Here is a 26,714-nt window from a genome sequence, read left to right as displayed (position 1 = left end):
GCTAGGCGGGCGTCAAGTTCAATACTCATCGCTTCAATGAGCAAGCGCACTGCGTGTATAACGGGAATATGCCTTCGCAGCAAACATCGACCAAGAAGGCTGATTTTTTATTTAGGTATGTTGCTGTGCTGTTCGCATTCACTATTTAGTTCAGTCGCTGCTGTAAGGTGTAAACCGTTTTCTAGAAAACAGCGATGGCATGGTGTGGTATGGTAAAACTTTACTGAAGTCCTGCAGATCGCGAGTCATCGCGAAGCGGGCCGCTCCCACGCTAGGAACCGGAAGGGCAAGCCTCTCGGCCGCATCGTGGGCCTGCTGGACAGCCCAGAGTTGGTCAGCCAAAAGGGAGCTGCGGAGAACCGCCTCCCATCTGGCCGAGCTATTATCGATGATAGAACGTGACCGGGTACACCGCCAGAGTATGTGTTCTAAGGTGGCTATTTCTCGGCAATCGCGGCAAGCACCATCGGTGTAAGTATCCGAATAGATTGTATGTAATAGCGGCGGATTGGGATAAGTATTCGTTTGCAGCAGGTGGAGCGTTAGTGCTTCAACTATATTGATCCACGGATGACGAACGATGTGGGTTCTACGGCTGAGATAGTAGTCTTTGGTAATCTCGTTGTAGGTGGAAGGCGTGTCCTTGTTCTTTGTGGAGTCGTTTTCCGATTGGTCGGGGGTAGCGCAATGGGCAAGTTCGCGCGCAGCCCTGTGAGCCAACTCGTTGAGGTTGGGAGGAGCACCCTCTATCTGACCCTGATGTACGAGAAACCAATAAATGAAGAGGTGTGTGATTTCCTTGCCCCCAAGATGTCCGAGGGCCTGTTTGGAAATGGTGCCTTTTTCAAACACTCTAACTGCAGACATTGAATCGCTATATATAGCATCCCGTGAGCTACCCAGTAGGGCTAGTGCAATAGCCATTTGTTCAGCAATTTCCGAGCTACTGGTCCGAACCGAGGCAGCATTGGTGATTCCCTGCCGACCATCGACAGTGACGATGGTGAACGCCGACGACCCTAGCATGAGGCGACATCTACAAAGCTGACCTGTCGCTGATCACTCTGTAATTGCCTAAGAAGGTTGGTCGCCCTTGCACTCCTTTTACCACGATTATGATATGGGTGCATGTTCCTTGGTAGGGGCGCGACCGTAATGTTCTCACGAATCAAGGAGGAACGTCAGAGAACGCCTACTCTGTTCTATCGGTGTGATGTCCGAGCTCGGTCTCCTCGTTATGAATTTGTCGAGCAATCAAATACATGCATAATAACTGCATTTCCATTGTCAAAAATGCTGCAAACGAATTGTTGAACGCTACGCACTGTCAAGACAAGTAAAATATCTATTTTTTCATGAGAGAATATACCCGTATGTCCCAACAATTGTACCCGAAATAACTGATATCAATGCTTCCATGTATTTTGTCTATTGAAGAAGTAAAGAAAATATTACACGAACTTTAGAAGTATATCAGTTCGAAACCAGCAAAGCAGTGCATGCAGCTGATATGAAAAATATAAAGGCCAAGAAGTGAACAAGGTGAGAACAAATATTTTAATGCACACTTTCATTCAAGAACATTGTTTACATTTTTGTACAAATGCAATGGCCAGGCAAAAATATCAACGATGCTGTCCTTTGTTCCAATGTATTGCGCAGGAGCAGCTGTCACCTGTTGTGTATTGTGAGTAAGTGCACCGAAATTATAATCGCAACCGAGAGTACATATAAAAAGCAGGAGTTCTGCAAACTATACGAGCGTGAGTCAAATGAAAGTGAGCCAATGCGAATATATGACAAATGGCGTACTTCATTCAAAAGTAGTCTCCATGACCATTTAGCCATTTTTCTCACTCACTAACGAGTCGCGTGATTCCCGTCTCATAAAATTTCTTGGGTTGCTGCTTCAAAAAGTCTGTAACTGACTTTTTCACGTCATTGTCCACCATGAATCTGGTTTCCTTGAGCTGTTTCTTCAATTGCCCCAAAATGTGGATGTCGCAAGGCTACGGGTCTCGGCTGTATGGCGAATGTTTCAGCGTTTCCCACTTGAACTTTGCCAGTTTTTTGTTAACCACATCAGCGACGTGGGGACGGGTATTGTCGTGGAGCAAGATGCCCCCATTTGTCAATTTTCCACGTCGTTTGTTCTTGATTGCGACACGCAGCCGATCCGACGTTTCGCAACATTGTGAACAATTGATAGTCTCTCCAGGATTAGAAAATTTGATCAGTAATGGCCCATGACGATCGAAAAAAAGTGACTAACACGTTTCCAGCGGAAATAATGGTATTTCTTTTCTTTGGGGTGGCGGATTCAAATGTTTCCACTGTAAGCTTTGCCGTCGTGTTTCGGGCTCGTAGTAGTGGCACTATGATTCGCCCCCGGCCAGGTACAATTGCACACAAGAAGTTGTCACCCTCATTGTGATACCGGATCAGATGAGTCAAGGCAGCGCCGAACCTCTCCGTCTTCTGGCGGTGGTTGAAAATCTTGGGCACCCATTGCGCACACAAGAGCCGATAACCGAGATGTTCATGAATTATGCTGTGAAGCGAACCGTGACTGATGTTGACACGCTCTGCCAGATCATCGATGCTTATCCTCCAGCATTGACTAATCAGCTCATCAACCTTTGCAATTTTTTGGGGGGTGATTGCACTGCGGCTTTAGCCCGGTCTTGGATTGTATTTGAAAATCTCACGTTCTTCTTTGAACTATTTGCTACAATGATTCACAGTGGCCAATGAAATACAATGTTCAGTGTACACGGCAGCCATACGGCGACTAATTTCTTTTTGGGAAACACCTTCAGCTGTCAAAAACTTCACGACACCACGCTGTTTAACTTTTGGAGCGTCCACTATGTCATGCAACCAGGTTCAACCCAGTGTATGAGAGCATTAAACAACATTTATCCTCACAACTGGGTGTCAGTTTTGTAAATGAGAGATGCCTGCGTGCTACGCGCATGCTTCGCAGATAATGAACAGAACCATTACTGCGCGGGGTTGGTCGGCTGACTTTCATTTGACTCGCCCTCGTACATTAGAAAGGCAATGAAATATACAAATGCGAAGATACAACTTGATAAATGGTAGAAAAAGTGTCACTTGAAACAAAGTTCACTGCACGTATACACAACACCTCGGAAGAAGATATATAGATATACGTATAAGTCTCCAATAAATCTACGCATCTAAGAAAAATTCACTGAATAAAGTGCGCCAGACAAGACAAATAATCATGTTGCGCAATCACATATTCACAGATCATAGAATCCTAAGGCCCGCCCACCTCCATTCACTCCCCCTAATGTATCGCGCGCGATGGAAGGCGGCGCGCTTCGTCCCCGTTTTTCTCCCTTGCGCACACAAGACTGAGCCACCATCGTCGGCTCACCCGTGCCACGCCCCTAAGCTTTCACTCGCACATACAGCATGCGGCGCCCGGTCACGATGTTATCGCCCTTGGAACATGAAAAACATGATGATGGAACATGATCCGGAACATGATGGCGACGGCAGGAATGCGCCTGGAGTGCCCATATGATTGCTATCTCAATAATATAATAAGAGTATCCGGCAACTGAAGCGTCCCGCGGCTCATCACTTTGCGCAAAAGAAGTAACAAAATCGAACTTTCACCATGCGACAATTCGCTGTGCCGCAACAATGTCCTTTTTTTCTTTTGTGGGGCGAGGACACCGAAGTGAAATAAACGCGAAGGAAAGCATGTTGGCCACATTCAAATGCCTACTTTGGGCACCTAATGTGGCTACCGAAGGAATATCGAAGAAAACGTGAGGCGCTTGGTCCACAGAGAACCATACGCATAGTGCTCGGTGTCCTACACCGGTGAGACAAGAATTTCCGGGGAGGTTGTGCTCAAGCGAACGCGTTGCAATCCGCCGAGTCCCCACAGTGATGGCGGCGAGCGACCATTGTTTCTTTGTCTCGTCTGCTAGCCGGAAAGCGTCTAAAACTCTGCTAGGCGAAAATCTATTTGGCGAGAGAAAAACGAACGTGCATCAATGTGCGTTGCGCGTTGGTCGGGGTAATAAAAGGAAAACACATGCGACCTGGCTGGTTCTGGCAGCCCGCGGATAGCGAGAACAAGAACATTGAAGGGGCTCAATGTGTCCTCGCGAATAAAAGTCAAAGTACAAAAAGAAAACATAAGAACGTAGTTACCTTTGCTGGCTTTACTGTCTTGACATGGATGCTTTGGCGCAAATGAAAAAAAAATAATCTTGATATTTTTTTTCTGAGACATGACGGCACAATTGAACCACCACAACGCTTCGTCTCATCGGACCTCGCTGCGCGCTTTGTCAACTTGTCTGATAGTGTGTTGATTTGGCTTGTCCCGTTGTATGGTCCGTTGTACGATTTTAGAAAAGCCAATGCAATTTTGGTGTCAAATTGGTGTGAACAATAAACCGACAAAGTTCCGGAATTGAATATCTAAAGCACGACTTTGGAAATGTCAATGCACCTTTCGCATCATAAGTTTGAGAACTTCATACCCATAAAGTTTCAGATTGGAAATCCATGCGCTCCGTCGATTCCGCGGCCTCCGCGAGGTGCCGCAAAGAGCCCGCTGGCCTTCAAAACGCCCTTGAACCTTTGTGTTTGGATGGGGCTCCTTGCGTTATGTGACTCCCGGTGCATGGGCATTGGCGCGAAATCAAGCTCGAGTTCGCAATGTTCGCGCTGAAATGTCTTTCCGAGGGTGAAAAATACATTGTAGACAAAATACAGTATGATTTCCGGTACCGGGGGTTGTTTTGGTCGGCGATGCATGACAGCACGAAAAAATTTCGGGGGGGGGGGGGGGGGGGGTTGGCTGAAGCCCCATAAGGACTCCCCCCGTCCCCCCTTGCTACGTCCCTGAGTGCCAGTGTTGGGAAAATCGTTGCTTGACTAAATAGCCTTGACCAGTGGTGTTATCGTCAGGTGTTTGCTTGGAAGCTTATCTGCAGGACGAAGCTGCGGTTTGTTGCGCGATCTTGCTTCGATCTTTAATAAAATATTTATTGAGGCTCTGTGAGACTGAAAATGGAGTTCTCCACTTGTTCGAATTAAAACGTGCAAAGAACAGAAAAATAGAAATGCGCAAGGAACAAGCCGCCATCCTATCGGCTCAGCCTCACAAGCTTTCGCTCGCACCGACAGCATATGGGGCACGGCCGCCATGTTATCGCACTTTGAATTTATATGATGAGCAAAACGTGAACAAGGTGAATGCAGGAGCCAACGTTTCGACAAGTGGACTTGTCTTCTTCAAGGCAAGTCCACCGCCTTGAAGAAGACAAGTCCACTTGTCGAAACGTTGGCTCCTGCATTCACCTTGCTCACGTTTTGCTCATCGTCTTGAATTTCCATCTCCCGCATTCCCCGTGTTTTCCCTTTGAATTTATATGGAACATGAGGGCGACGCCGACAACGACGGCTGAAATTAGCCTGGAGTGTCCCATCTTAACCTTGAATTCTTATGCAAAATACAGATATTCAAGCATGAAGTATAGATGTTTCTGTACGCGATCAAGTAGTTAATTCACATATGATTATCTTCCGCCCAATAGCTACACGTTCGAGGGAATGACAGTTGGAGCACTGCTCGTATTTTTGGGTAAGTTCTCTGCGTTCCGCGATTTTCCATTGAGCCACGTCTAGACTTGTGTCGAAAACACTGACGTGATTTTTAGTAGTTACGGTATACCAACGTTAAAAAAAAGTTACTGGTTCAGGAGTGTACGTTTTGCTATTCTTTCCTGCTGTTTCATCGTCCCGGTCATTTTTCATTTTGCAGTGGTTACAAATCTTGTGTCCAAGCAAAATTCATGCGTGCGTAAGATCACTTTAAGAAAGCAAATGAGTCGAGTGTGCCTTTTCTTTACAGGGAAGCTTTTGTTGCGACTAGCTGCGGACAATAATGCCCAGCTCAATATCTCTGCTCCAAACGTTCGCTTCAAATTTCGATAAAACTTTATCGAGAGAACAGTTCGAATTGGCACAATAAACCTTCCATGGAAAAAATTTGGCTTGTCGAGAGTCAAGTGTGTCCAACCGAATATAATCAGTGTGGGATTATTAGCGGGAAAGTACCAAACTTCTGTCTATTGCACACTTGCGCTGTATGGGATGTTCAATGATGCGTAGCTTCAGAACCGTCCAGTGTATCACGACCAAGTTTAAAAGCAATTAAACATATTTCTGGGGAGACGCAAAATAATAAATGTTGCAGTTATTCTTTGAGAGTGCCAAAGAACATGATAAAATCCGTGATAATTAGAGTTATGGATGCCTGCGGTGCGACGGAAATGCTGGCTGTTTGCGAACTGCTAGGTGTGTAAGATGAACCATTGAAGTAAGGAAATGCGCATTGTAAGAAACGTGGTGGAGGAGTTTTGAAGTTCTACGCGTGTTGAAAGACCCCGTCGGGAACTTCAAAAGTGCCGTGAGAGCATTTAAAACGCTCCTTCGGGCAGTCAATTAAGCTTTAGGAGTGTTCACGGAAGCAAACAAATCATTAGTGATTGAAGCTGAATATATGTACCTAGGGGAGGTCATCCATGCTTTAAATTGTACTGGGTGTTTTAGGCCAACTTGTGTCAAGAATTAAAACAACTCGACGTGCGCTACGCGAATACAACCAATTCAGTCTTCTTTATTGATGTCTTGGGAAACGCAAACTATTGTTTAGTATGAGCCTGTGAATAATTAGCAAAATTTTATTAACTTCTAAAGTATTCACTGACACGCCAAACGCGCAGTGGAGAACCTGTAGAGCGCATTCAGAAATATTGAATTCAATCATTTCCATGAAGATAGCTGTTGTGGTTTCATTTCTTTCGGTGTTACAACGAAAGCGTCGGAAATCTGAAAATATAGGATGTGACCAGGCGCTTGCGCGCCTTGACATTAGCGGCCTCAAACATGTTTCGAACAAATTATCAATATTACCACCCTTGTTGGATGCAAACGCCACAACTTCATGCACAATTTTCTGCGTTAGCTCAAACAGCGCGTTAGAGAAAACCCCAGCTAGTTAAAGCACAACTGATAGTGATCTTTGCAAGTGACAAACAAAAAGCTTTCGACAATGTGGAGCACGACAATATACTGGCAGTGTGGCAGCTAGCTCAGAAGCTGGAATCCGATGCACAAAAAGTTTACGCGACTATGTTAGAAGCTGCACATACATTCTCAGCATTGGCATGCAGTGCCACTACTGTCCAATACACACACACATAAATAGGCACCTCCAGGATTTCTTGCTGCACCCTAAACATTTCAATCTTGTAAAATTCACGAATGACGCTGTCCTGGTCTCTAATTGCATCTGCCTTTGTTCTGCATACAAAAAAATTGCTGCGGAACTCATCTCACGATGACTGTCGATGGCAATGCGTTAGTATAAAATTAATATAACGATGCAACGTATTACCACCGACGAAATGAGTTATGTAAGGGGGCTGCACTGCAGCGAGACTCCTGTTTCGATAAGTATGGACAGCTCGGCTAGTTGGTTATGATTAGCATTATGAAACATAGTTGCAGCGCACATATGGACAAGGACGAGGAGAGAAAGACAACACGAACGCCGGACTTCAACTGAATTTTATTCATGGAAAACAGGGCTTTATGTACACAGGGGGAGGGGGTGGGGGACCGCTAGTGCGCAGGACCACTCAAAAATATTTCCTTGGTCTAGGCAAAGGTCATCAGAGGTGTCAAAACAAAAATAAAAAAGGAAAAACTTTTCTCTCTCTTTTTTACATCACTCAGTCCAATCTTGTTCATCTCCCGCCCTACCTTGCTGGTTCGACACACCCGTTTGCCCTGAGATAATCAATTTCTTTTGTCCCGAGTGCAACAGAAGGAGCACTGACACAGTAATCGTTTTCTTTGTAGATAAAAAACGCTTCAAATATTTCCCGGTGTTTCTGATTGCTATACTTGCGCAATACGCGTGTTCGTTCGAAAAGTGTGTCGTTAGCTAAAGTGAAGAAAAAGGCTATTGCTTTATGTGAAGAGCTCAACCTAGCAAAATTAAGAAAGAGCATCAACGCTGCTGACATTGTGTCTTTGAGTGTTTTCTTCACTGTAAAGACCCACAAGGAATCTGTTCCATTCAGGGCTATTGTCACTGAGAAGGGCTCCTGGCAGGGCGCGAGAACGGATGCCAGGGACTGTCGCGCACCTTGACACTAGACCATTGTCCCTCGACACGATTTTCACATGCCGCCGACAGAAGACATCGCAGGTGAAGGCGACGAAGGGACTACTTCGGTTTTTGAAAGAAACGGGACTGGACAAGCGGCTGTGACAGTGATATCACGTACCATGCCAGATTGATGGACTCTAACGGACGATGTGTGTGTGCTGTGCTATGTGCTCTCTCTCTCTCCCCCTTCCCCATCTTTCATCGCCCCCATCCCTCTCCCATGTGTAGGGTAGCAAACCGGTTACGCTAAACTGGTTAACCTCCCTGCCTTTCCTTCTCCACTTTTTCCTTCCTTCCTTCCTTCCTTCCTGGCAGGGCATCTTGTCAAGGTATCTGCAGAAGCACCTTAGTTCCATTCCGTTAGAAGACCCTTTCCTGGTAAAAAATTCTACAGAGGTTATCGAATATTTTTCTGGCTGTGAAACCTCGTGTCAAAAGAGGTTTGCTTTTTCTATCGATGTAGAAGATTTGTTTTACTCATTGCCTCATCCTGAGCTTTTCAGCGCGGTTAGAAGCCACATTGAAGACATGGCGCCAGTGGCCTTCCAAAACATGACCGGGTTATCAACAGACAATTTTTTAGAGCTAATTTCCTTTTATCTCTCATCCACCATTATCACTTTTAATGACAGCTGTTTTATCCAAAAAGAAGGAGTGTGCATCGGCTCTTGCCTAGCACCACTTTTAAGCGATATTTTCTTAGCAAGTATTGACAAGCGCATTCAAGCGTCCCTTTACAACGCAGGCGTGCAGAAAGTTTTTAGATATGTCGACGATTACCTCGTGGTAATGAATACGACTGATGCTCAGGATAAAGGCAATAGTATAAGCAACATTCTCGATATTTTTGCTAGTAACGCCTTTGGAATGAAGTTCACGCACGAACTGCCGCAAGATGGTCGCATCCAGTACCTCGACTTGTGTCTTATTTTTCATGGAGCGCGCGTGTGCTGGCAGTACAAGCCACGGTCAAAAAAACAAATTCTGAATTATCAATCAGCCCACTCCAAGCTCGTAAAAAGAGCTATAGCAAAAAACTGCATCCGCTCTGCTCTAGACAAGTCTTGCGAACATCAAGTTCGTGACAGCGTCGACGCTCAGCTAAGGCGCCTGGAGAAGGCCGGGTTCCACGGAGAAATCGTGGCCTCGGTGGTAGAGAGCCAGATTCGCGAGGCAAAGGCTGGTGGGAGGCGCAGGCAGAAAAAAGACGCACGCCCGCAAAAGCGCCCTGTCGTAGTGCCCTATTGGCACCAGGTTTCTCACCGCCTCAAGAAGGTTGGCGACAGGTGCGGGGTGCGTGTTGTGTTCTCAGTACCGGAAAAGCTGGGACGAATGTGTCGCCTAGTAAACGAATCCCAGAAGAAGCCAGCTTGCAAAATAAAGCACACCAAAGCCCTCGTTGGTTGTGACGTCGGCGTTGTGTACAGTATTCCCCTCGCCTGTGGGAAATGCTATATTGGCCAAACCGGGCGCTGTCTGAATGAACGCTTGTTAGAGCATCGCAGGAATGCTACATCACTAAGTGGCGCTGGTCATTTAGCCGACCACATTCGCCGTTGCTAGCACAAGCCAGCATGCAAGGCGTTTTTCGAACGAACACGTGTATTGCGCAAGTATAGCAATCAGAAACACCGGGAAATATTTGAAGCGTTTTGTATCTACAAAGAAAACGATTACTGTGTCAGTGCTCCTTCTGTTGCACTCGGGACAAAAGAAATTGATTATCTCAGGGCAAACGGATGTGTCGAACCAGCAAGGTAGGGCGGGAGATGAACAAGATTGGACTGAGTGATGTAAAAAAAGAGAGGGAAAAGTTTTTCCTTTTTTATTTTTGTTTTGACACCTCTGATGACCTTTGCCTAGACCAAGGAAATATTTTTGAGTGGTCCTGCGCACTAGCGGTCCCCCAGCCCCTCCCCCTGTGTACATAAAGCCCTGTTTTCCATGAATAAAATTCAGTTGAAGTCCGGCGTTCGTGTTGTCTTTCTCTCCTCGTCCTTGTCCAAATGTGCGCTGGAACTATGTTTCATCCTGTTTCGAACTTCCCTAAAGAACACTCGGCGCCAAATCGCACCGCCACTGCAAAGCTCTCGCGTGGTCTTCGAAATGCATGACGCGCAGGTGCGTGCGAACGTTGAGAAACGCGTCGTGTGGCTCCTACCTCGCGCTTTTCTTCTGGACACGCTGCGCCATCTTGTGGCACCGCCGAGAAGTCTGTGTGTGGCCTCCGAGACCATGGGAGCGTGGCGCGCCGGTGCTGCGAACGCTGAGAATTTCCACTCGCTTGCTGCACACTCAGTGGCGTATATTCAGTTACCCAAGTGGGCGAGAGGTTCACTTAAGAGTGGCACATACCCAGTGCATTCATGGTGTAGCTCGCTAAAGCGTTGCCGCGAAAGACGTTCATTGAAAGCGCCCCATATCCGGTGCATTTGTGGCGCAGCCTGATATAGCGTCGGGTTGCTATCCTGGAGGAACCTTCGTGACGTGGGCTCGGTTCCGCTCAGCATCGGAGCAATTTAAGGGATATTCTTTTTGGAATTCGAAAGTGGCACATTCCCAGTGGCATTGAATAGCGCCACAACGTTCATTGAAGGGCGGCACACACCTACCGGCTCATACCCGGTTATCCTAGTTGGCATCAAAAATGCTCATTGAAGACCAGCCCAGACCGAGTGACACGTATCCAGTGCTCCAAGTCGGCGTCAAAGTGCTTCTTCAAACAGTGACAGCTACGTAGTCCCACATCTACAGTGACCCACGTCGACGTGAACGAGGTTCGTTGAAGACCCGCACATAAGTACACATCGCCGCATACGCAGTGACCGAAGTTGGTCTAAAGGCTGGTTTCAAACACTGTTCCCTCAGCACAGCATCCAGATGCGCTGCCCATTCGACCACGGATTGTCGAGTGACCCAGGTAAGCGAGAAAACAAACAAACAAACAAACAAACAAACAAACAAACAAACAAACAAACAAACAAACAAACAAACAAACAAACAAACAAACAAGCAAACTTAGATGTATAGACACGCAGATACATAGCCCCGAAAAGTGCGTGATGTGCTCTTAATAGAAGCTAACGCATTAAAGTAAGCAGGTTGACTTTGACTTCATTCCACTGAAGTACCATCGTTTTCGCCGAAAGAGTGGGTGGTCTGTTTCGAAAGACCAGTCTGCTAACGCCACCTGGATTTATCTTTCCGTTCTTATTGCACTTTGATTGCATGGTTGAGCGAATGGGGAGACTTACATGTTCACTGCAACATATTGTTTACAGAGGCGCAAGTAATCAGTGCTGCATAAGAAGCGCGAACCTCTATATAGTTTTCTGTCGCGCAGGTCTCCTTGGACCGTCGATGGGATACAAACCTCAAGGAACACGTCTTCATCAATGCTACGACAAGGAGAGAGGAGTGATGCCGTCTGGGTACAACGAGACAACGGTACCGGAGATTCGTGTTCACTACTAATCGTCTGCAGGATGACGTTTTTTACAGGTACACCGAAACGGAAATGCGGGGCTAGTGACCCAACCACGACTTAAGCCCATGACTCTGACATGAGAAAAGATAAGGTATACGCATGCATGTGTCGCTTGCGGGGGCGCTGGAGAGAACTTCTATTGCCGGGAGGGCAGCTCGCCTCCTTGCATCTTGGTACTATCGCTTGACAACGTAAGGTGTGCTTATGCTCCAAAATATTTGCAGAATTATTGCAGCAGGTTGCTCCATAAGGCAGCGCCTTACAATTCTCAGTGGGCGGAAATAGGAACCTGTTCAATAATTTCCGCGAGGAGGGAGACGTCCTCTGCAGCGGCGCCCAGCTATAATCGGCCGGTGAAGCTTGAGGCGGTGGTACTTGCATGAGTTCTAGTTGATGATGTTTTCCTACCAAGCATGTTGATATTACCCGCTATGGGGGATTGACCAAGAAATGGATGGATTATTCTAATTTATAATGAAGTATAAGTTTCATATTATTTATGAACTTAGCGCTGTAGAACTTAAAATTATCTGTTAAAATAAAATCAGTAGGAACAAATCGAATGAGTAATAATTAACTTAATGTGCACAAAAATACAAAAGGTGGAATTTTAACTAGGCATTCGGTTGGATACCATAACGAATGTTTGGACAGCTGAGCAAATATCCCTGTGACTGAATCCCAAATTGGAGGCCCCATACGAAAGAATAACAGGTTCTGTTAAGTCCAGGCCAAGTCTTCGAAGTGTTTCTTCCGAAGTAAAGCGGCGACACAACAGAACGAAGTTGTGTATTGTTTTTGCTTATTACAAAAGGAACAGAGAGGGCAGGGCGCCATATCCGACGTGTCTAAGTAGAAGTTGAAGGAGGGAATGGGGCAACATAATTTTGTGAGGGAGACCTCAAGCATCTTTGTGTTACAGGATTCACTACGCCAGAGAAATATCAGTTGCTTATAATCTAGAGAAGCAGTCAGCACTGGGTCTGATAATGCTTTCATGCTTGAACGCATCTGAAATCTAGCCACCGTGATGTATGATATCACTGGTAGAACAGGAAGGACTGGGCCGAAAAGGGACGTTGTTGGCAGTAAATAGGCAGTTTCATTAAAAAACAACCTTTTATGACCGGATACCAAAATCAAATGAACACATTGCGGATGGGTAGAATCTAGCAAGTGAAAGAGTTTTAGCATGGGCGAATTACTAGACTGTCGCCTTTAAAGCGGCAGCACACCCTACTAAATGCTATGTTCGTTCGTACATGGAACGCTTGGGAGCAGCGCAATCAGTGCGCACAAGTGGGCATGTCACGTGGTATTTTTTTGTATTTCGCAAGGCATCTGCAGTAATCGGAAAACAACTAATACTTAATAGATAGAAAGTTAGAAACTGTATAATAGGACGTTTCGGAGCCGCTTTACAACTTTTTAATTGCAATTTTTTGCCTAACTTCATTGCTTCAGAAGTAGGTTTATTAATCTTGACTAATTATGGAATTACACAGAATACAAAAAATAGTGTGACTTACTCAATCTGGTACGCATTTGGTCGTGCCATCTCAGAGTGCATCGGTATACTTTTAAACTCTGGCTAAAGTTAGTTGGGACACCCTGTATACCATCAAAAGTGACTTTCTTCGCATACCTGATCTTCGATTTCGCAACTTGCGAAAAATGCCCATTGCACGTACTTCTTTTGTCACCATATATCCAATACGCGGGTGATTGTACCTGTAAAATATATTCCAGTTGATAGTTAAGCTATATGTGTCTTTATCGGCAGAAAGAAGAATAGCGCACTTGCAGCATTGAGGTTTAAGTGTAAGCTATCGAACCAACCATCCAGTTCTGTAGATAGGACTGCAAAATTTGGTTAAGGGTTTAAATGTCTCTAGCCATAGCAAAAAAAAAAAAAAAAGCAATGTCGTCAGCACTAAGGTAGGTACTCACGCCCTGGTGAACAGGTGCTCTGCTCAGCAAAATATTAGGCAATAGGGGCGACAGTGATGATCCCCGAGGCACTCCTCTTGTTTGCTTGTGTCTACGAGAAGAAAAGCCACTTTGAAAACAATAGAATTCCCTCTCTCTTAAAATTCATTCATCCATGCTGCAAAGCCGCGGCTCTGTAACCAAGTTATCAAACTTAATTGTTCAGTACTATCATAGGCTTTTCATATGTCTAAACTAACTAAAGCCGCACACTGTTTTTTTGTTCCGGGCTATGTTAATGAGACTTTCAAGATCAAGATGCGCGTGCCGTGTCTAATAACCAGATTTAAATCCAACTTGACAGGGGCTCGACAACTGGTTTTCGATAATAAAATCTAGTATATGCCCATGAAGCCCCTTTCGATAAGTTTCAGTACATCTGAAGTTAACGAAATCGCTCTTATGTTGTCATATTGTCGACAGTATACTCTGTTCCTTGCTTTGTAAGTAACGGAATAATCTTGGCCAACTTTTTTTTCATGTGGAATCCGTGCATTACAACAAAGTAGGTTAACAGCTTCAAAAGCTCATTCGGAGCTTCTTGGAACAATATCTTAACATCGCATTTCTTATTTCGTCCGGGCCAAGTGCTGCAGTTGGCAACCTTAATATGACCGGGTCTACTTTCGAAGAGGGTACCTTTCTGTAGCCCAAGAATGCCGGAGTAAAAACATAAGCTTGAAGGTGCGCTGTGAACCGGCTTTCCGATCCTTTAGCCAATAGCTTTAATTATTATTCTTATTAGTTATGGAAAGATACAATCACCCAAAGCAAACAGGGAGGGAGCAAGCTGTCAACTGCCCCCAAGAGGGGCACAACGCCTGCCTACTCTTTCGGGAAGAGGGAAATGAAAAGAGGAGAAGAAGATAGGAAAGAAAGAAACAGGAAAGAAAATAGGAGATAAACAAATGACAGAAAGGCTCCTGCATTTCATGGAAGGTATAGACTATTCAGTCTGCATTAACGGTCACTGAGAGACTCTTTTCAAGACGGTGGGATGAACATGGCGTTGGTGCTCGAGCATAGCTCGCTATTTTTATCGCCTTCTTCTAGGACGAAGAACAGGCGATAGTGTGGACAGCACATAACACTAGCCTCTGGAACCGCACCGCACCGCACCTTTTCCCAGAGCTTAGTAGCGTTAACTACAACAGCGACGTATTTCGCCATGGGCATGTTTTCATGGCTGATTTCTTGAAACTGTAAACTGGTGGTTAGGCACATAATTTCGATGAAACGGATAGCTTAAATGAACTGGCTCGTTTCACTCTTGAGTGAGAAAGTGTTTTAAGGTTAATTAAAACTTAATTAGTAAACTTAAATTAATTAGTACGTCTAAGCACATTCGTTCAAGCGACATTGCTAGTGTCAGAATTATCGAGGTCTTATATCGTCAGAAGCTTAGCTGTTATTTTGTACACATCGATCTGCATTGCCAATAGACTCACGGGGGGCTGGAATGGGAAAAAAATGGGAAACTGGTAAGACTGGGTGTCAAACTAATAACGAAGGTGTCAACGTACGTCATGCTGAAATTTGCATAGTATGGTTGTGTGTACGAATAATGCCGAAAACATTTCTTGCACTTCTCTTTGCAAACAAAACGATGGGCAACTTTAACGCATGAATTTCTATTCCTTTGGAATGTTAAGTAAGCAATATGCTTACGCTATGAATGAACATGCGCTAAAATTATGAAAGTCGATGAAAGAACGGGGGGTCCCCTTCTTATCAGCTGCAACAAAACAATGGCGGTCAGAATCTTAGCGCATTTTTAATTGTGAGAAATAATATGATGTAGTGCCCGGTTCGAAGAAAACGTAGAGTATGCAAAAATACAAATGACCTAATACTACACCATGAATGTTAGCGTTAGAAGGCTGGAAAAATAAAAGGGCTTTGCACAACAAAGACAGTGTCATATAGCGAAAAGCAGTATAGAGGAATCGTGTACATTTATTTCCAATAGTTTAGCAGAAACTGTGGTACACTTTATTTCAATAAAGACGCGAATATTGTTGTTTTGCGGGCTTTTTTTCGGAAATAAGTTAGGCGGGGATATAATCAAGCTTAGTCCTTAATATGTAACCGCATAACATGGGGCGGCGCACAGTTCCCACTGAGAGGCTGCTGCACCATATGGTAGTGCACAGCTCGTGCTCCAGGAACCGAAAACGTTTGTTATAGTTTGACAGATCTAACTCCCCAGAGCGCATCATGACTGTAAACAGGCGAAAGAAAGACAATCACGAATACAGCGACGCGGATGACTGTGCACGACCACTCGGTAAACAGATCAGTCGGCTTGCTTTTGCCTGCTAGTTTGGTCATGTCAACAGTTCTCCGCTTTATTTCACCAAGCAGCAATTATTTGCAGGCTCTTTAGTTGTTTTGAAACTCGCGGTAACTTGGGCATTTGAGCACGGTACGGCCGACCCCACATTTCAATTTATTACTGTAGCTTGCAGAGTTATCAGGCGCGCCAAAGCATGGAAACAACGACTTCCATAGGCTGCCATAGATTGAAACATTTCCTCATATTGCAATGGCGTTCGCCGCAAAAAGGGACTTATGCATCATGCGTGACGCGGGCCTAATCATTTAGAAGCTCTTTGCTTGTTCATTTCAATGTTCACCGCGAGCGGGATTTTTTCTTTCTCGTTTCCATAGGACGGGGTAAACGGGCCGGGGAGGGGGGGGGGGGGGGGGGGGGTGTTAGGGACGTGATGTTGGGATTACGCTGTTACAGACACCCTGCTGGTTCGCAACTCCCGTCTGCTGAGGGGTGATAGTTCCTAATTTTCAGAGAGTTTCTTTTTGCACGTGGAATCATTTCATCATCAGACTGTTTTGTGTCCACTGCTGGACGAAGGCCTCTCCGAGCTATTTTCAATTACCTTCGTTTTGCGTCTTCCTACTCCGTATAAGCTCTCATGCAAATTTTCTAATAACCCTTCGCATTACCTAAGTCTCTGTCTCCCTTGACTGCGCTTCTCTGCCTTTGGCGCACGGAGCCCGAACAGCAACAACAATGCCCTGCACGCCTAGACCTATGGGGTCACGCTCTGATTGTTGTTCGCACTTTCTTCTTTTGTTTTAAAAGTTGTAAAACCACATGTGCCACGCTTGCTTTGAATTTTTGTTAATCGAAGCCCTTAACGACCACCACTGAACTTTTCACAGATCACTGAAATAGAGACGGAATGCATTTACTGGTGCAAATTACGTGCTAATGATGGAATTTGGTATTATGGACACATAACTGATGGCGCAGAGTGTAAAGTGAGTATTTTTTTTTTTCCAGCCATATTCTCCCACTCTTGGTTATTGATAAGTAAAATGCATATTATTTTAAACTGCTATGGCATCACGGCGTTGAATTCTATCTTTTAAACAAGCTGCGTTTGAGAAGTGACGCTGATTTCTGTAGGCTCTTATGCGTGGTTCGCTTGCACTCTTCGCATGTTTCTGGTAACAATAACGACGTTTCTCGCCTTAATAGCAGAGAGTACATTTTTGTACTACAATCGGTGGGACGTTTGTGCTTACTCGTATCTGCACATCATTGCCAGATTGCTACGTTGGCGTGGAGTAATATGTCTGGACCCATGCACGGTGGAGCAGAGTGAGTGCACGATAAGTGAAACAATGTGCGATACCCTGGAACTCAGTAAGCTCGCGGAAGTCTGACAAACATAAACAGCGTAACTTCAACAGCCGCATCGGATAAACAGGCTGTTCACTTATGCACTACATTAATGAACCGATGCATCGACAAATTACGCCTACGTTGTTCCCAAAACACTGTTAATGAAGCAACAGTCAACGGCTCCGCTTCCCGAGAATAAAACCCATTGCTTGATAAAGTCCACGGCTCAAACAAATTAGTGCTCATCGCCGCGCATTCCTTCACTTACTTGTCATTGACGCGCTCATCCTGATTGTTTGCTATAGAAGGCATTTCCTTTCAATCACCAGCGAATACGCCGCCACCTCTTGCTGGGAATCCCGTTTCTAGAAATCAGTGGCACACAACAGGATGTGCTTCGAGGTTTCGTTCTCCATGTACAGCTCGCATTCCCGTGCTGGATGACTGATGTAGCTGCCAGCACGGCTACTTGCCCCCACGTGAACGCAAGTGTGCAGACTGTGACCAAGAGAAAGGCAGTCAAGCAGAGAAGAGAGAGAGAAAAAGAACTGGCATTTTTTTTTCACCGCAAACGCCTATAATTGACTGATAATAGTCCCCACACTAAGTTGCCGTGGGCTAAGCTAAACAGGCCGTGGGGTTATTCTCGTCACTCGTTTCTTGCTGTTCCCACTTTTAAAATATGTCTATTGCCATTATATAGCGTATCTGAAACACGCGACCTGGCATTAGGATCACTACAATAGATAGATAAATGGATTGGTAAGATAGATAACGTAAAGGTTATCCATTTGTAGCACGGTGGCGACGTGGGTCACCTTGCCAGAAAGAAAAACTCAAGGGAATTTTATTCATGCTCCCATTCACCAATCCTGCATCCTCCTGTTGCTTTTCTCTACCTAGCTTTCACCCATCAACCGCTCCGTGGCGGTATTTGAATTAGTTTGCTCCTTGTGCCTCTGGGCCGGTACCGTCCACTTCAAGGTGGGTGGAATTCCAGCGATCAGACATAGCAGAGCAAACTTCCGGCGTGTCCGCGCTGTGCCTTGAATGATAGTATCTAGGGGTCGCTGCTAATAAGGGCGTACACGATTGGTAAAATGAAAGACTCGCAGAGAACAGGCGCGATGACAGTGCGGGAGCGACGAGATGCCCAGTTTCCATTTTGCGTTGCGCTCTCTCGCTTACTATTCGCAGAAACGCAAAAGGCAGGGACGATGCAGACAAGGCTATTGCATTACCGCTGAACATTCGAGCACGAGACCTGATGATGCCGGCACTCATGAACTCACAACGCCACGTAAGTGTATGGGCCTGGGAAATGACTCAGGCGACAGGAGGACGCCCGGAACCAGAAGGACGATGGGTTATTGCGTGCGCTCCATTTGTACGTTTGTGCACTGGTATCATAGTGCAGCGCGCGTTTTCGATGCCGTGTTAGTTGTAGGAGAGGCGCACGCGTCTGATGCGGTAAGCATAGGACGAAAATAAAGCCCTAGTGGTCAGGTCAGCTGAATGTCTGGAATGTAAATTTATTCAACAGGAATCATCGCACCTTCTTCAATAGCTCGCTACAAGTTTTAGGGTGTTATAGCTTGTCACAGCGCTGTTGCAACTGCGTGACGTACTTCGTAAGTGACCACAGCTCACACCTGCTAACTTGTGAACCTTATACAATTCGTAAAATTCCGAAGGATGCTATAGATGGAGGGGGGGGGGAGAAAAAGGGAACGTGAAACGCGTGTTTTCTTTAAATAATTGTCCTAAACTGGCCTTCAGCGAACGTCTTTCAGGGATACATATACACGTGAGTAACGATACTTTAACTTCAGACGCCGTGCAACCGACGAAACTTGGAAAAGCAGCTATTGACAAGCAGCAGACTATTTCTAGCTCTCGGGAACTTTTTCAGCGACCTTGCTGTCGCTAACTTCACCCGCTTCAAGAACTTGATCGTGTGAGCTTACTCGGAGCAGTATCCCTCTTGCGTTCTTTTACCATCAAAAGCCTGGCACAGAAGGTACTCGGGCGCGGAGACCGACGCGTGATACATTTGCGCAAGTAGCATTAATTTTTTTCGTAAAAGTTCGTAATATCCGTAAATCGTAAAACGGGTCCGAACTCGTAAACTTCACGAAAAATTCGGGAGAGTTGGCAAGTACGCCGTAATGCATTTGACTTTCCCCGTTCTGGCAATTCCATGTGCGCTTTCATTTCGTATGCTCGAGTGTTTCCCACAGAAATACGCGTTTATTTTTTGTGCCGTCTATATACAGCTTTACCAACCTGGCTTTCATATCCAGCTTTTTTGGATACGTAGCTACTAGTGCCCCAAGCGGCCGCGGCAAGAAGCTAGGGCGTTTTCAATGGAACGAGCGGGCTTTTCGAGAATAATTGAAAGTGCCGGTCGATTATTGAAAAAATCAGTCGACGAACATCTTCTAGAATATAATCCACACGAGACAAATGCAGTGGTCATGCTGTGGAACGGTAGCAGTTTGTTCCCAGAGCGGTTAAAAATTCAGCAATGGAAGCCTATGGAAACGACGAAAATTTGTTCTTAATTTTTGAGAAGAAACGGCAGCTGCGATAGAGCCACAGCTGCTATCGTAATAGCCGCTATAGTGTATGTTGTATAGTGTATAGTGTATAGCCGCTATAGTGTATGTGGAGACTCAGCTTTCTATTGATGCTTATCTCGACTCTGTACACATAGCGTAACAATGTTCCCAAATGCGATTTTTGAAGCACAGTCGTGCAAATTCAGGTGGCATCTTGATAAACCCGTTGGTATCATTGTAGAAACGTCGGAAGCCTTGGCCTAGTGGTTTAATCGCACGCACTTATCGTCCCGCGTCGTGCTAGCAGCGGTTGAATACCGCATTCCGCAATATTTTTTTAGAGCCACATAAGACTTCGTTCCCCATTTTCCCACTTGATGAAAACAACACCAAGTTCAAAATTTGGTTTCTGTTTTGATTTTTCAGTGGTGCCCTTTAAAGATTACGTTTTCTCTTCTTCCTTCCTAAAAGGTAGCAATGTGTTGCTCATTTGTGAAGTCATCACTTTTACAATCAGATTTTATTCCTTGGATAACATAACAACAAGCATACGGATGTCTTTGTTTTACATTAAAAAACGAAAAAAAAGCTATCGTACCTTGTAGCACGGACATACTTAGAAATTGTGGAGATTGCACCTTCACCATTCTGTGGAATTTCACGGCAATGCACATGCATAAATGACGGGCAGAACTTTAGAAAATTTTATTTCAATACATCGGCCGAGTATCAACAAGATTCAACCGACTGCGCCGAGAGGGTAGTCCCTTCTAACAACACATACATTTATGGCACTTAGTCAAAACTTTGGTGGTGTGTTAAAGCAGTGTATTGGTCTGGGACGGGCACTTATGTCACACGACAGCAGCAGATGATTTTGCACCCCCTGGGTGGAGGGCCCATTGACTTCGAGAAGCGCCAAATTTAAACCGTAAAGCGATTTATTACAGCTGCACTCTTAAACAAATGTACACCCGTTGGGTCGTATCTTGCCAGACAACGATAATCGTCGTCTGTCTTGCTCGCGTTTCCTTCCCGGAAAGCGCTGCCCTCGCTGCTTTCCTGCAGAGAATGCTCTGTAATGCTGATAACGCGCATGCCGTTCGTGACTTGGAAGTACCGAGCTCGGAGCGTTAAAGAAAGGAAATGCAGGCAAGACAGATGATGATTATCGTTATGTGGCAAGATACGACCCGAATGGTGTAATTTTGTCTAAGAGTGTGGACTTTGAACGGTAATTGCAGAGCGAGTGTCATTCAGTCTATTCGCACGCGCATGTTTCCCTGAGGCAGCAGGGAAGGAAAGATAGAACACAGGCACGCCTTGAGCGTGCGTGCGTGTGTACTTACATTTACGCATGCGCGCGCGCTTGTGCCTCCGTATTTGAATCTGCGTGCGCATGAGTGCGCGTATGCGCATGCGAGCATACGCGCGTTTGTGCGTGCATGCATTTCCGTGTGCGCGCGTGTGTGCGTACATTTTTGTGCTTGTGTGCACGCGTGGACGCGTGTAAATGTGTATGCGCGCGAACATGTGTCGTACCTCTGTGTGTGTGTATGCGCATGTGAGCGAGCGTGTGAGCGAGCATTTCCCTGCTTACAGCTACACTCGAAAAAAAGTTTGCACCCTTTGGGGTGTATATCTGCCACACAACAACAATCGTCATCTGCCTTGATGCGTTTCCTTTCTTGAAAACGCCGCGCCCGCTACTTTTCTGTCGGGAATGCTATGTCATGCTGATAACGCGCATGCCGTTCGTTACTGGAAAGTACCGGGCTCGCAGCGTTAAAGAAAGAAAACGCATCAAGGCAGATGACGATTATCGTTGTGTGGCAGATATACACCCCAAACGATGCAAACTTTTTTAGAGTGTACACTCTAAAAGCAGCTACGCGAAGTTCGTTGTCCCCGAGTTATCGCGATGTGATCGACGTCCCGTACTTTCGTGGTGTGCGCGCCGTTGAACGAGCAACTGGCGACTTCAGGCCTCGCCGCACGCCATTCATGGCTGAAACACGACCACCCCGCAAGAGCGACGTCTGGCGCACTGCAGACCGGAGGCCCTTGTGTTTTCATTGCGGTTAAGCGGATCACCTCTACAGGGCGTGTCCTTACCGGCGAGCTGGGCTCCGTGGATTTTCACTGAATGCGCCATGCCCGCGCAATGGGGAACGCACCCTGGAGATTGAAGCCTACCTCGCGAACGCCAGGAGCTTGTTTGGCCCACGATTCCGTGACGCCCGGTCACCGTCACCTGCCCGATACAGGTCTTCCAGCCCCGTCTTCACGCCGAGCGCAACGAGGCGTCGCTCACCCAGCCCAGCCTCCCGGCAAAACTGAGTCCAGAGACCTGCGGAGGTGAGGTCGCTGACGTTGCGAACGCTGAAGGTCCTTCCACTACGACGACCGCGATATGACGTAATTGAGACGCAGAGAAAGCAGTGTAGTTCCGTGTCAGTATCCTGCGACGTGCTAGTTACCATAGATGACCACGAAGTCACGGCGTTAATCGACACGGGTGCGGACACGTCTGTTGTGAGCCAGAATCTCGCGCGTATACTGAACAACGTTTCGTCGCAATGGACCGGAACTCAGATTCGTACTGCAGGAGGGCTTCTCATAACTGCAATGGGCCGGTGCACGGCACGAATCAACGTTCGGGACTTCACGTACATCGGCGACTTCGTCATTCTTCCTGAACGTTCAAAGGACCTTATACTCGGCATGGATTTCCTTCAGGCAAACGGTGCCATCATCGACCTGCAAGAGTCTAGAGTCAGCTTCGCCACTACGCAAACCATAGCGAACAGTAATGACAACGACCGTGACATCGCGCTTCGCGGAGCTGACGATCACATCACGTTACCACCCAAGAGCAGCGTGCTTACCCTTGTCCGATGCGACATGGAGGACGACGTCGAAGGAATTGCTGAGGCAAACATGCCCCTGCTTCTTGAGCGCCACATATGTATAGCCAGAGGGCTTTTTCAGGTGCGAAACAAATGTTCAGTTGTTTTGCTAACAAACTTTAGCAACGAGTATCGGCATGTACCGCGAGGAACGACAATCGCATTTCTTCGCGAAATCACTGATGTTACTGACATTGCTACATTGGCAATCAGCAATCTGAGTTGCTCAGCCTAAGAGAACGGATTCACGTTAACGCCCTTCTGCCATACCATCAGAAAGACCGTCTACTGAGTCTCGTGAATGAATTTGCGGACTGTTTTTCAACGTCATCCAAAGTGCGGCGCACGTCCATCACAAAGCACCGCATTATTACGGACGAGTCCGCACGTCCTGTTCGTCAGCATCCTTATACAGGGTCTCCAGTGGAAAGGGAAGCGATCAAGCATCAGGTGAAAGAGATGCTCCAAGACGACGTGATCCAACCGTCCACAAGCCCGTGGGCCTCCCTGTAGTGTTAGTCAGAAAGAAAGACAACACACTACGCTTCTGTGTAGATTACAGAATGTTGAACCGTGTCACCAAGTGCGATGTTTATCCATTGCCACGCATCGACGACGCATTGGATCGTCTACAACATGCCAGGTTTTTTTCTTCGTTGGATCTTAAATCAGGGTATTGGCAAATCGAAGTTCATGAACAGGATCGTGAAAAAACAGCTTTTGTGACACCTGACGGGCTTTATGAGTTCAAAGTTCTCCCCTTCGGTCTCTGTTCCACACCTGCCACCTTTCAGCGGATGATGGCTACCGTGCTTGCTGAACTGAAATGGCAAACCTGCGTCGTATACTTGGACAACGTCGTCATGTTCTCGAGCACGTTGGACGAACATCTCGCACGGCTCGAGAGTGTTCTCGCTGCGATCCGTACTGCCGGCCTTACCGTCAAGCCTGAAAAGTGCTACTTCTGGTTCCAAGAGCTCAAATTTCTTGGCCATGTCGTTGGTCCTCAGGGCATCCGACCAGACTCCGACAAGTTAGCTGCCGTCACCGAGTTTTCACCACCCACAGACAAGAAGGCTGTCCGACGCTTCCTTGGTTTGTGCGCATATTATAGGCTCTTCGTCGAGGGATTCTTGAGAATTGCTGAGTCTCTGACACGGCTTACACGCGACGATGCGCCTTTCATTTGGGTGGACGAGCAGCAGCAGTCGTTCAATGAATTGCGCAAGCGTTTTCAAGAGGCCCCAATGCTTGCTCATTTCGACGAAGACGCCGACACTGAAATTCATACTGACGCCAGCAATTCGAGTCTCGGCGCAGTTCTTGTGCAGTGGCAAGCTGGTGCGGAACGCACCATTGCTTATGCAAGCCGCAGTCTCACCAAGGCTGAGAAAAACTACTCAACCACTGAAAAAGAATGCTTAGCGGTGGTGTGGGCAATTGGTAAATTCCGACCCTACTAGTACGATAGACCTTTTAAGGCTGTCAGCGATCACCACGCCCTGTGCTGGCTTGCCAACCTCAAGGATCCTTCAGGCAGACTAGCCCGTTGGAGCCTGGGCTTACAAGAGTACGATATTACAGTTGTCTACCGATCTGGAAGGAAGCACAGTGACGCTGACTGTTTGTCACGCGCACCACTCCCTACGACGTCATTGGACCCTGACCATGACTTACCATTTGTCGGCGTTTCGAAGCCATAACGATGGCTGAGCACCAGCGCGCTGACGCTGAGCTGCTGCCGCTGATCGAGCACCTCCAAGGAGTTGAAGGTGTTTTACCCCGCTCGCTCGTGCGCGGCTTATCATCATACTACTTGCACAACAACGTCCTTTACAGGAAAAAGTGCGGAAGCGGTCCCAATACGTACCTCCTTGTCGTGCCGTCGGCGCTCATTTTGCATGCCTGCCATGATGAGCCGTGTGCGGGACACCTGGGATTCGCTAAGACATTAGCAAGGATACGAGAAGTGTATTACTGGCCCCGCCTTTATTCTTCTGTGCAACGGTACGTGAGGACCTGCCGCGATTGTCAACGCCGCAAGAAACCACCAGTTAAACCGGCTGGCTTTCTCCATCCTGTGGACCCTCCTCAAGCACCGTTCCAACAAATAGGAATGGATCTATACTTGGTCCATTCCCAGAGACCTCTTCGCGCAACAGATGGATAGTCGTCGCTACCGACTAAACCCGGTACGCCGAAACCGAAGCTATTCCGCAAGCAAATTCGTATGAAGTGGCCAAGTTCTTTGTACGCCACATCGTCCTACGACATGGTGCACCGTCTGTTCTCATCACCGGCCGGGGTACAGCATTTACAGCGGAACTTATGGAGGACGTTCTCCAGCTGACGCATAGCTCTCACCACAAGACCACTGCGTATCACCCTCAAACCAATGAATTAACGGAACGTCTGAACAGAACGCTGGCTGATATGCTCTCCATGTATGTCGACGTAGAGCACAAGACGTGGGACGAGATCTTACCCTATGTGACTTTGCGTATAACACTGCTGTACAGGAGATTACACAGTTTACGCCGTTCGAACTTGTATACGGGCGCCACGTCACGTCAATACTTGACGCCAGCAGCTCGTCGCAGAGATCAGAGAAGTCCACCATCGCATAGTTGACGAAGGACACGATATAATATATCAGTGGTTGCCCAGTCACTGTGGAATACATGGCAATGATCGAGCAGACGCAGCTGCCCGATCTGCCCATGACGGCGTCAACTGCGTTGCCATTCCTCTTTCGAGAGCCGACGCAGCGGAAAAACTTGCCACACTTGTGTGTGACCGGACATTAGCTCAGTGGAATTCATCTGAGTTCACAAGTGCACGCCTTCATACCCCGGACCCTAATTTACAGCTCCTTATTCGACCCGAGTTTACACGGCGTGACTGCACCCTTCTAGTCCGTCTATGGCTTGGAGTAGCATTTTCAAAGTAGCATTACAGCGCGACCGTTCTCAGGCGAGCCGGCTTTCGGGTAGTGTAGCCATTGTTCTGTAAGGCGGTATTGCAGCTAGAGAAATTGCCAATAATAGTCACATAGAAGGCGTTTCTAACTGTTTTAGCACACAAAACCATCGCCATTTATTCAATATACATTCCACCACATTCGCATTTTACACTAAGAGAGCTGGAGTTAATTTTAAACCAGATAGCTGAACCTTTTTAGTAGCTGGTGGTTTTAAAGCACATGATGCGTTATGGGGCAGCAACACAACTGACACCAGGGGACAAACACTTTAACATTGTATCCTAGAAAATGACATATGCCTTTTAAACACTGCTGCTGCAACTTACTGCTTCCCAAGCACAGGAGCTATGAGCTGTTTAGATCTGGCGCTGTGCTCTCCATCTCTCTTAACGATTTTAAAAGGAGTGTTATCGACAATCCCTATGGTACTGACCATATGCCTGGTACAATTTAAAAAATTTTCGTGGGAGGCCTAGGCCCATCCGACTGAACTGCTGGTGCTCATTAAAGTTCACTCTCTCTCTCTTTTTCCTTTCCAGACAATACCGTCCAGATCACCTCGTCGGAAACTTCATCTAGCAGACCGACCTCTCTTCAGTAAAAAGCCCTGTCTGGATGACATATCCGCTGAGCTAACGATATATGAAATGAATTAAAATAATACTGCCTCTATATCTGCTGCAGCAGAACAGACGATCCCTCAATCCTCCGTCTTCTTAGGAAAACGATTAAAACCATGGTGAACGAACGAATGTACAAAAACGAAAAAAATTACAAAACAAAGCATGGCGTATCTTTCGGCGATACCCAACACAAGATAATCTACTCTCTTTCAAAAAAGCGAGAGTGAAAGCCAGGTGCACACGCAGACAAGCCGAAAGACAGTCCTGGGAAAACTAT

At 46.5% G+C, this 26,714-nt stretch overlaps 1 protein-coding gene across 2 annotated transcripts; it reads left to right on the top strand.

The window, feature by feature from the left end:
- LOC126525186 (uncharacterized) lies at positions 1-26,488 on the top strand. Of its 2 annotated transcripts, none has more exons than XM_055067465.2 (6): positions 1-115; positions 5,592-5,638; positions 11,580-11,683; positions 16,896-16,994; positions 18,559-18,661; positions 26,354-26,488. In XM_055067465.2, exons 1-6 carry the CDS (start codon positions 69-71, stop codon positions 26,413-26,415), a joined length of 462 nt encoding a protein of 153 aa, XP_054923440.2. In that variant the 5' UTR covers positions 1-68; the 3' UTR covers positions 26,416-26,488. The 2 variants fall into 2 exon arrangements, 1 of the variants encoding a protein (XP_054923440.2); XR_011893092.1 differs by lacking the exon at positions 1-115 and adding an exon at positions 385-471.
- The last annotated feature ends 226 nt before the right edge of the window (positions 26,489-26,714 follow it).

The sequence above is a fragment of the Dermacentor andersoni genome, chromosome 3 (assembly GCF_023375885.2).
Source record: "Dermacentor andersoni chromosome 3, qqDerAnde1_hic_scaffold, whole genome shotgun sequence".
Classification (NCBI taxonomy): Eukaryota; Metazoa; Arthropoda; class Arachnida; order Ixodida; family Ixodidae; genus Dermacentor; species Dermacentor andersoni.
Note: the sequence above shows the minus strand (reverse complement) of the source record. Positions and strands in the feature narration are given on the sequence as shown.

What these genes read in the sequence shown, in the direction of transcription:
- LOC126525186 (XM_055067465.2), top strand. Translation starts at nt 69, where the DNA reads ATGCCTTCGCAGCAAACATCGACCAAGAAGGCTGATTTTTTATTTAG. An exon ending in AGCACTGCTCGTATTTTTGG is followed by an intron (nt 5,639 to 11,579) that starts GTAAGTTCTCTG and finishes TCTGTCGCGCAG; the next exon opens with GTCTCCTTGGACCGTCGATG. An exon ending in CTGGGTACAACGAGACAACG is followed by an intron (nt 11,684 to 16,895) that starts GTACCGGAGATT and finishes AACTTTTCACAG; the next exon opens with ATCACTGAAATAGAGACGGA.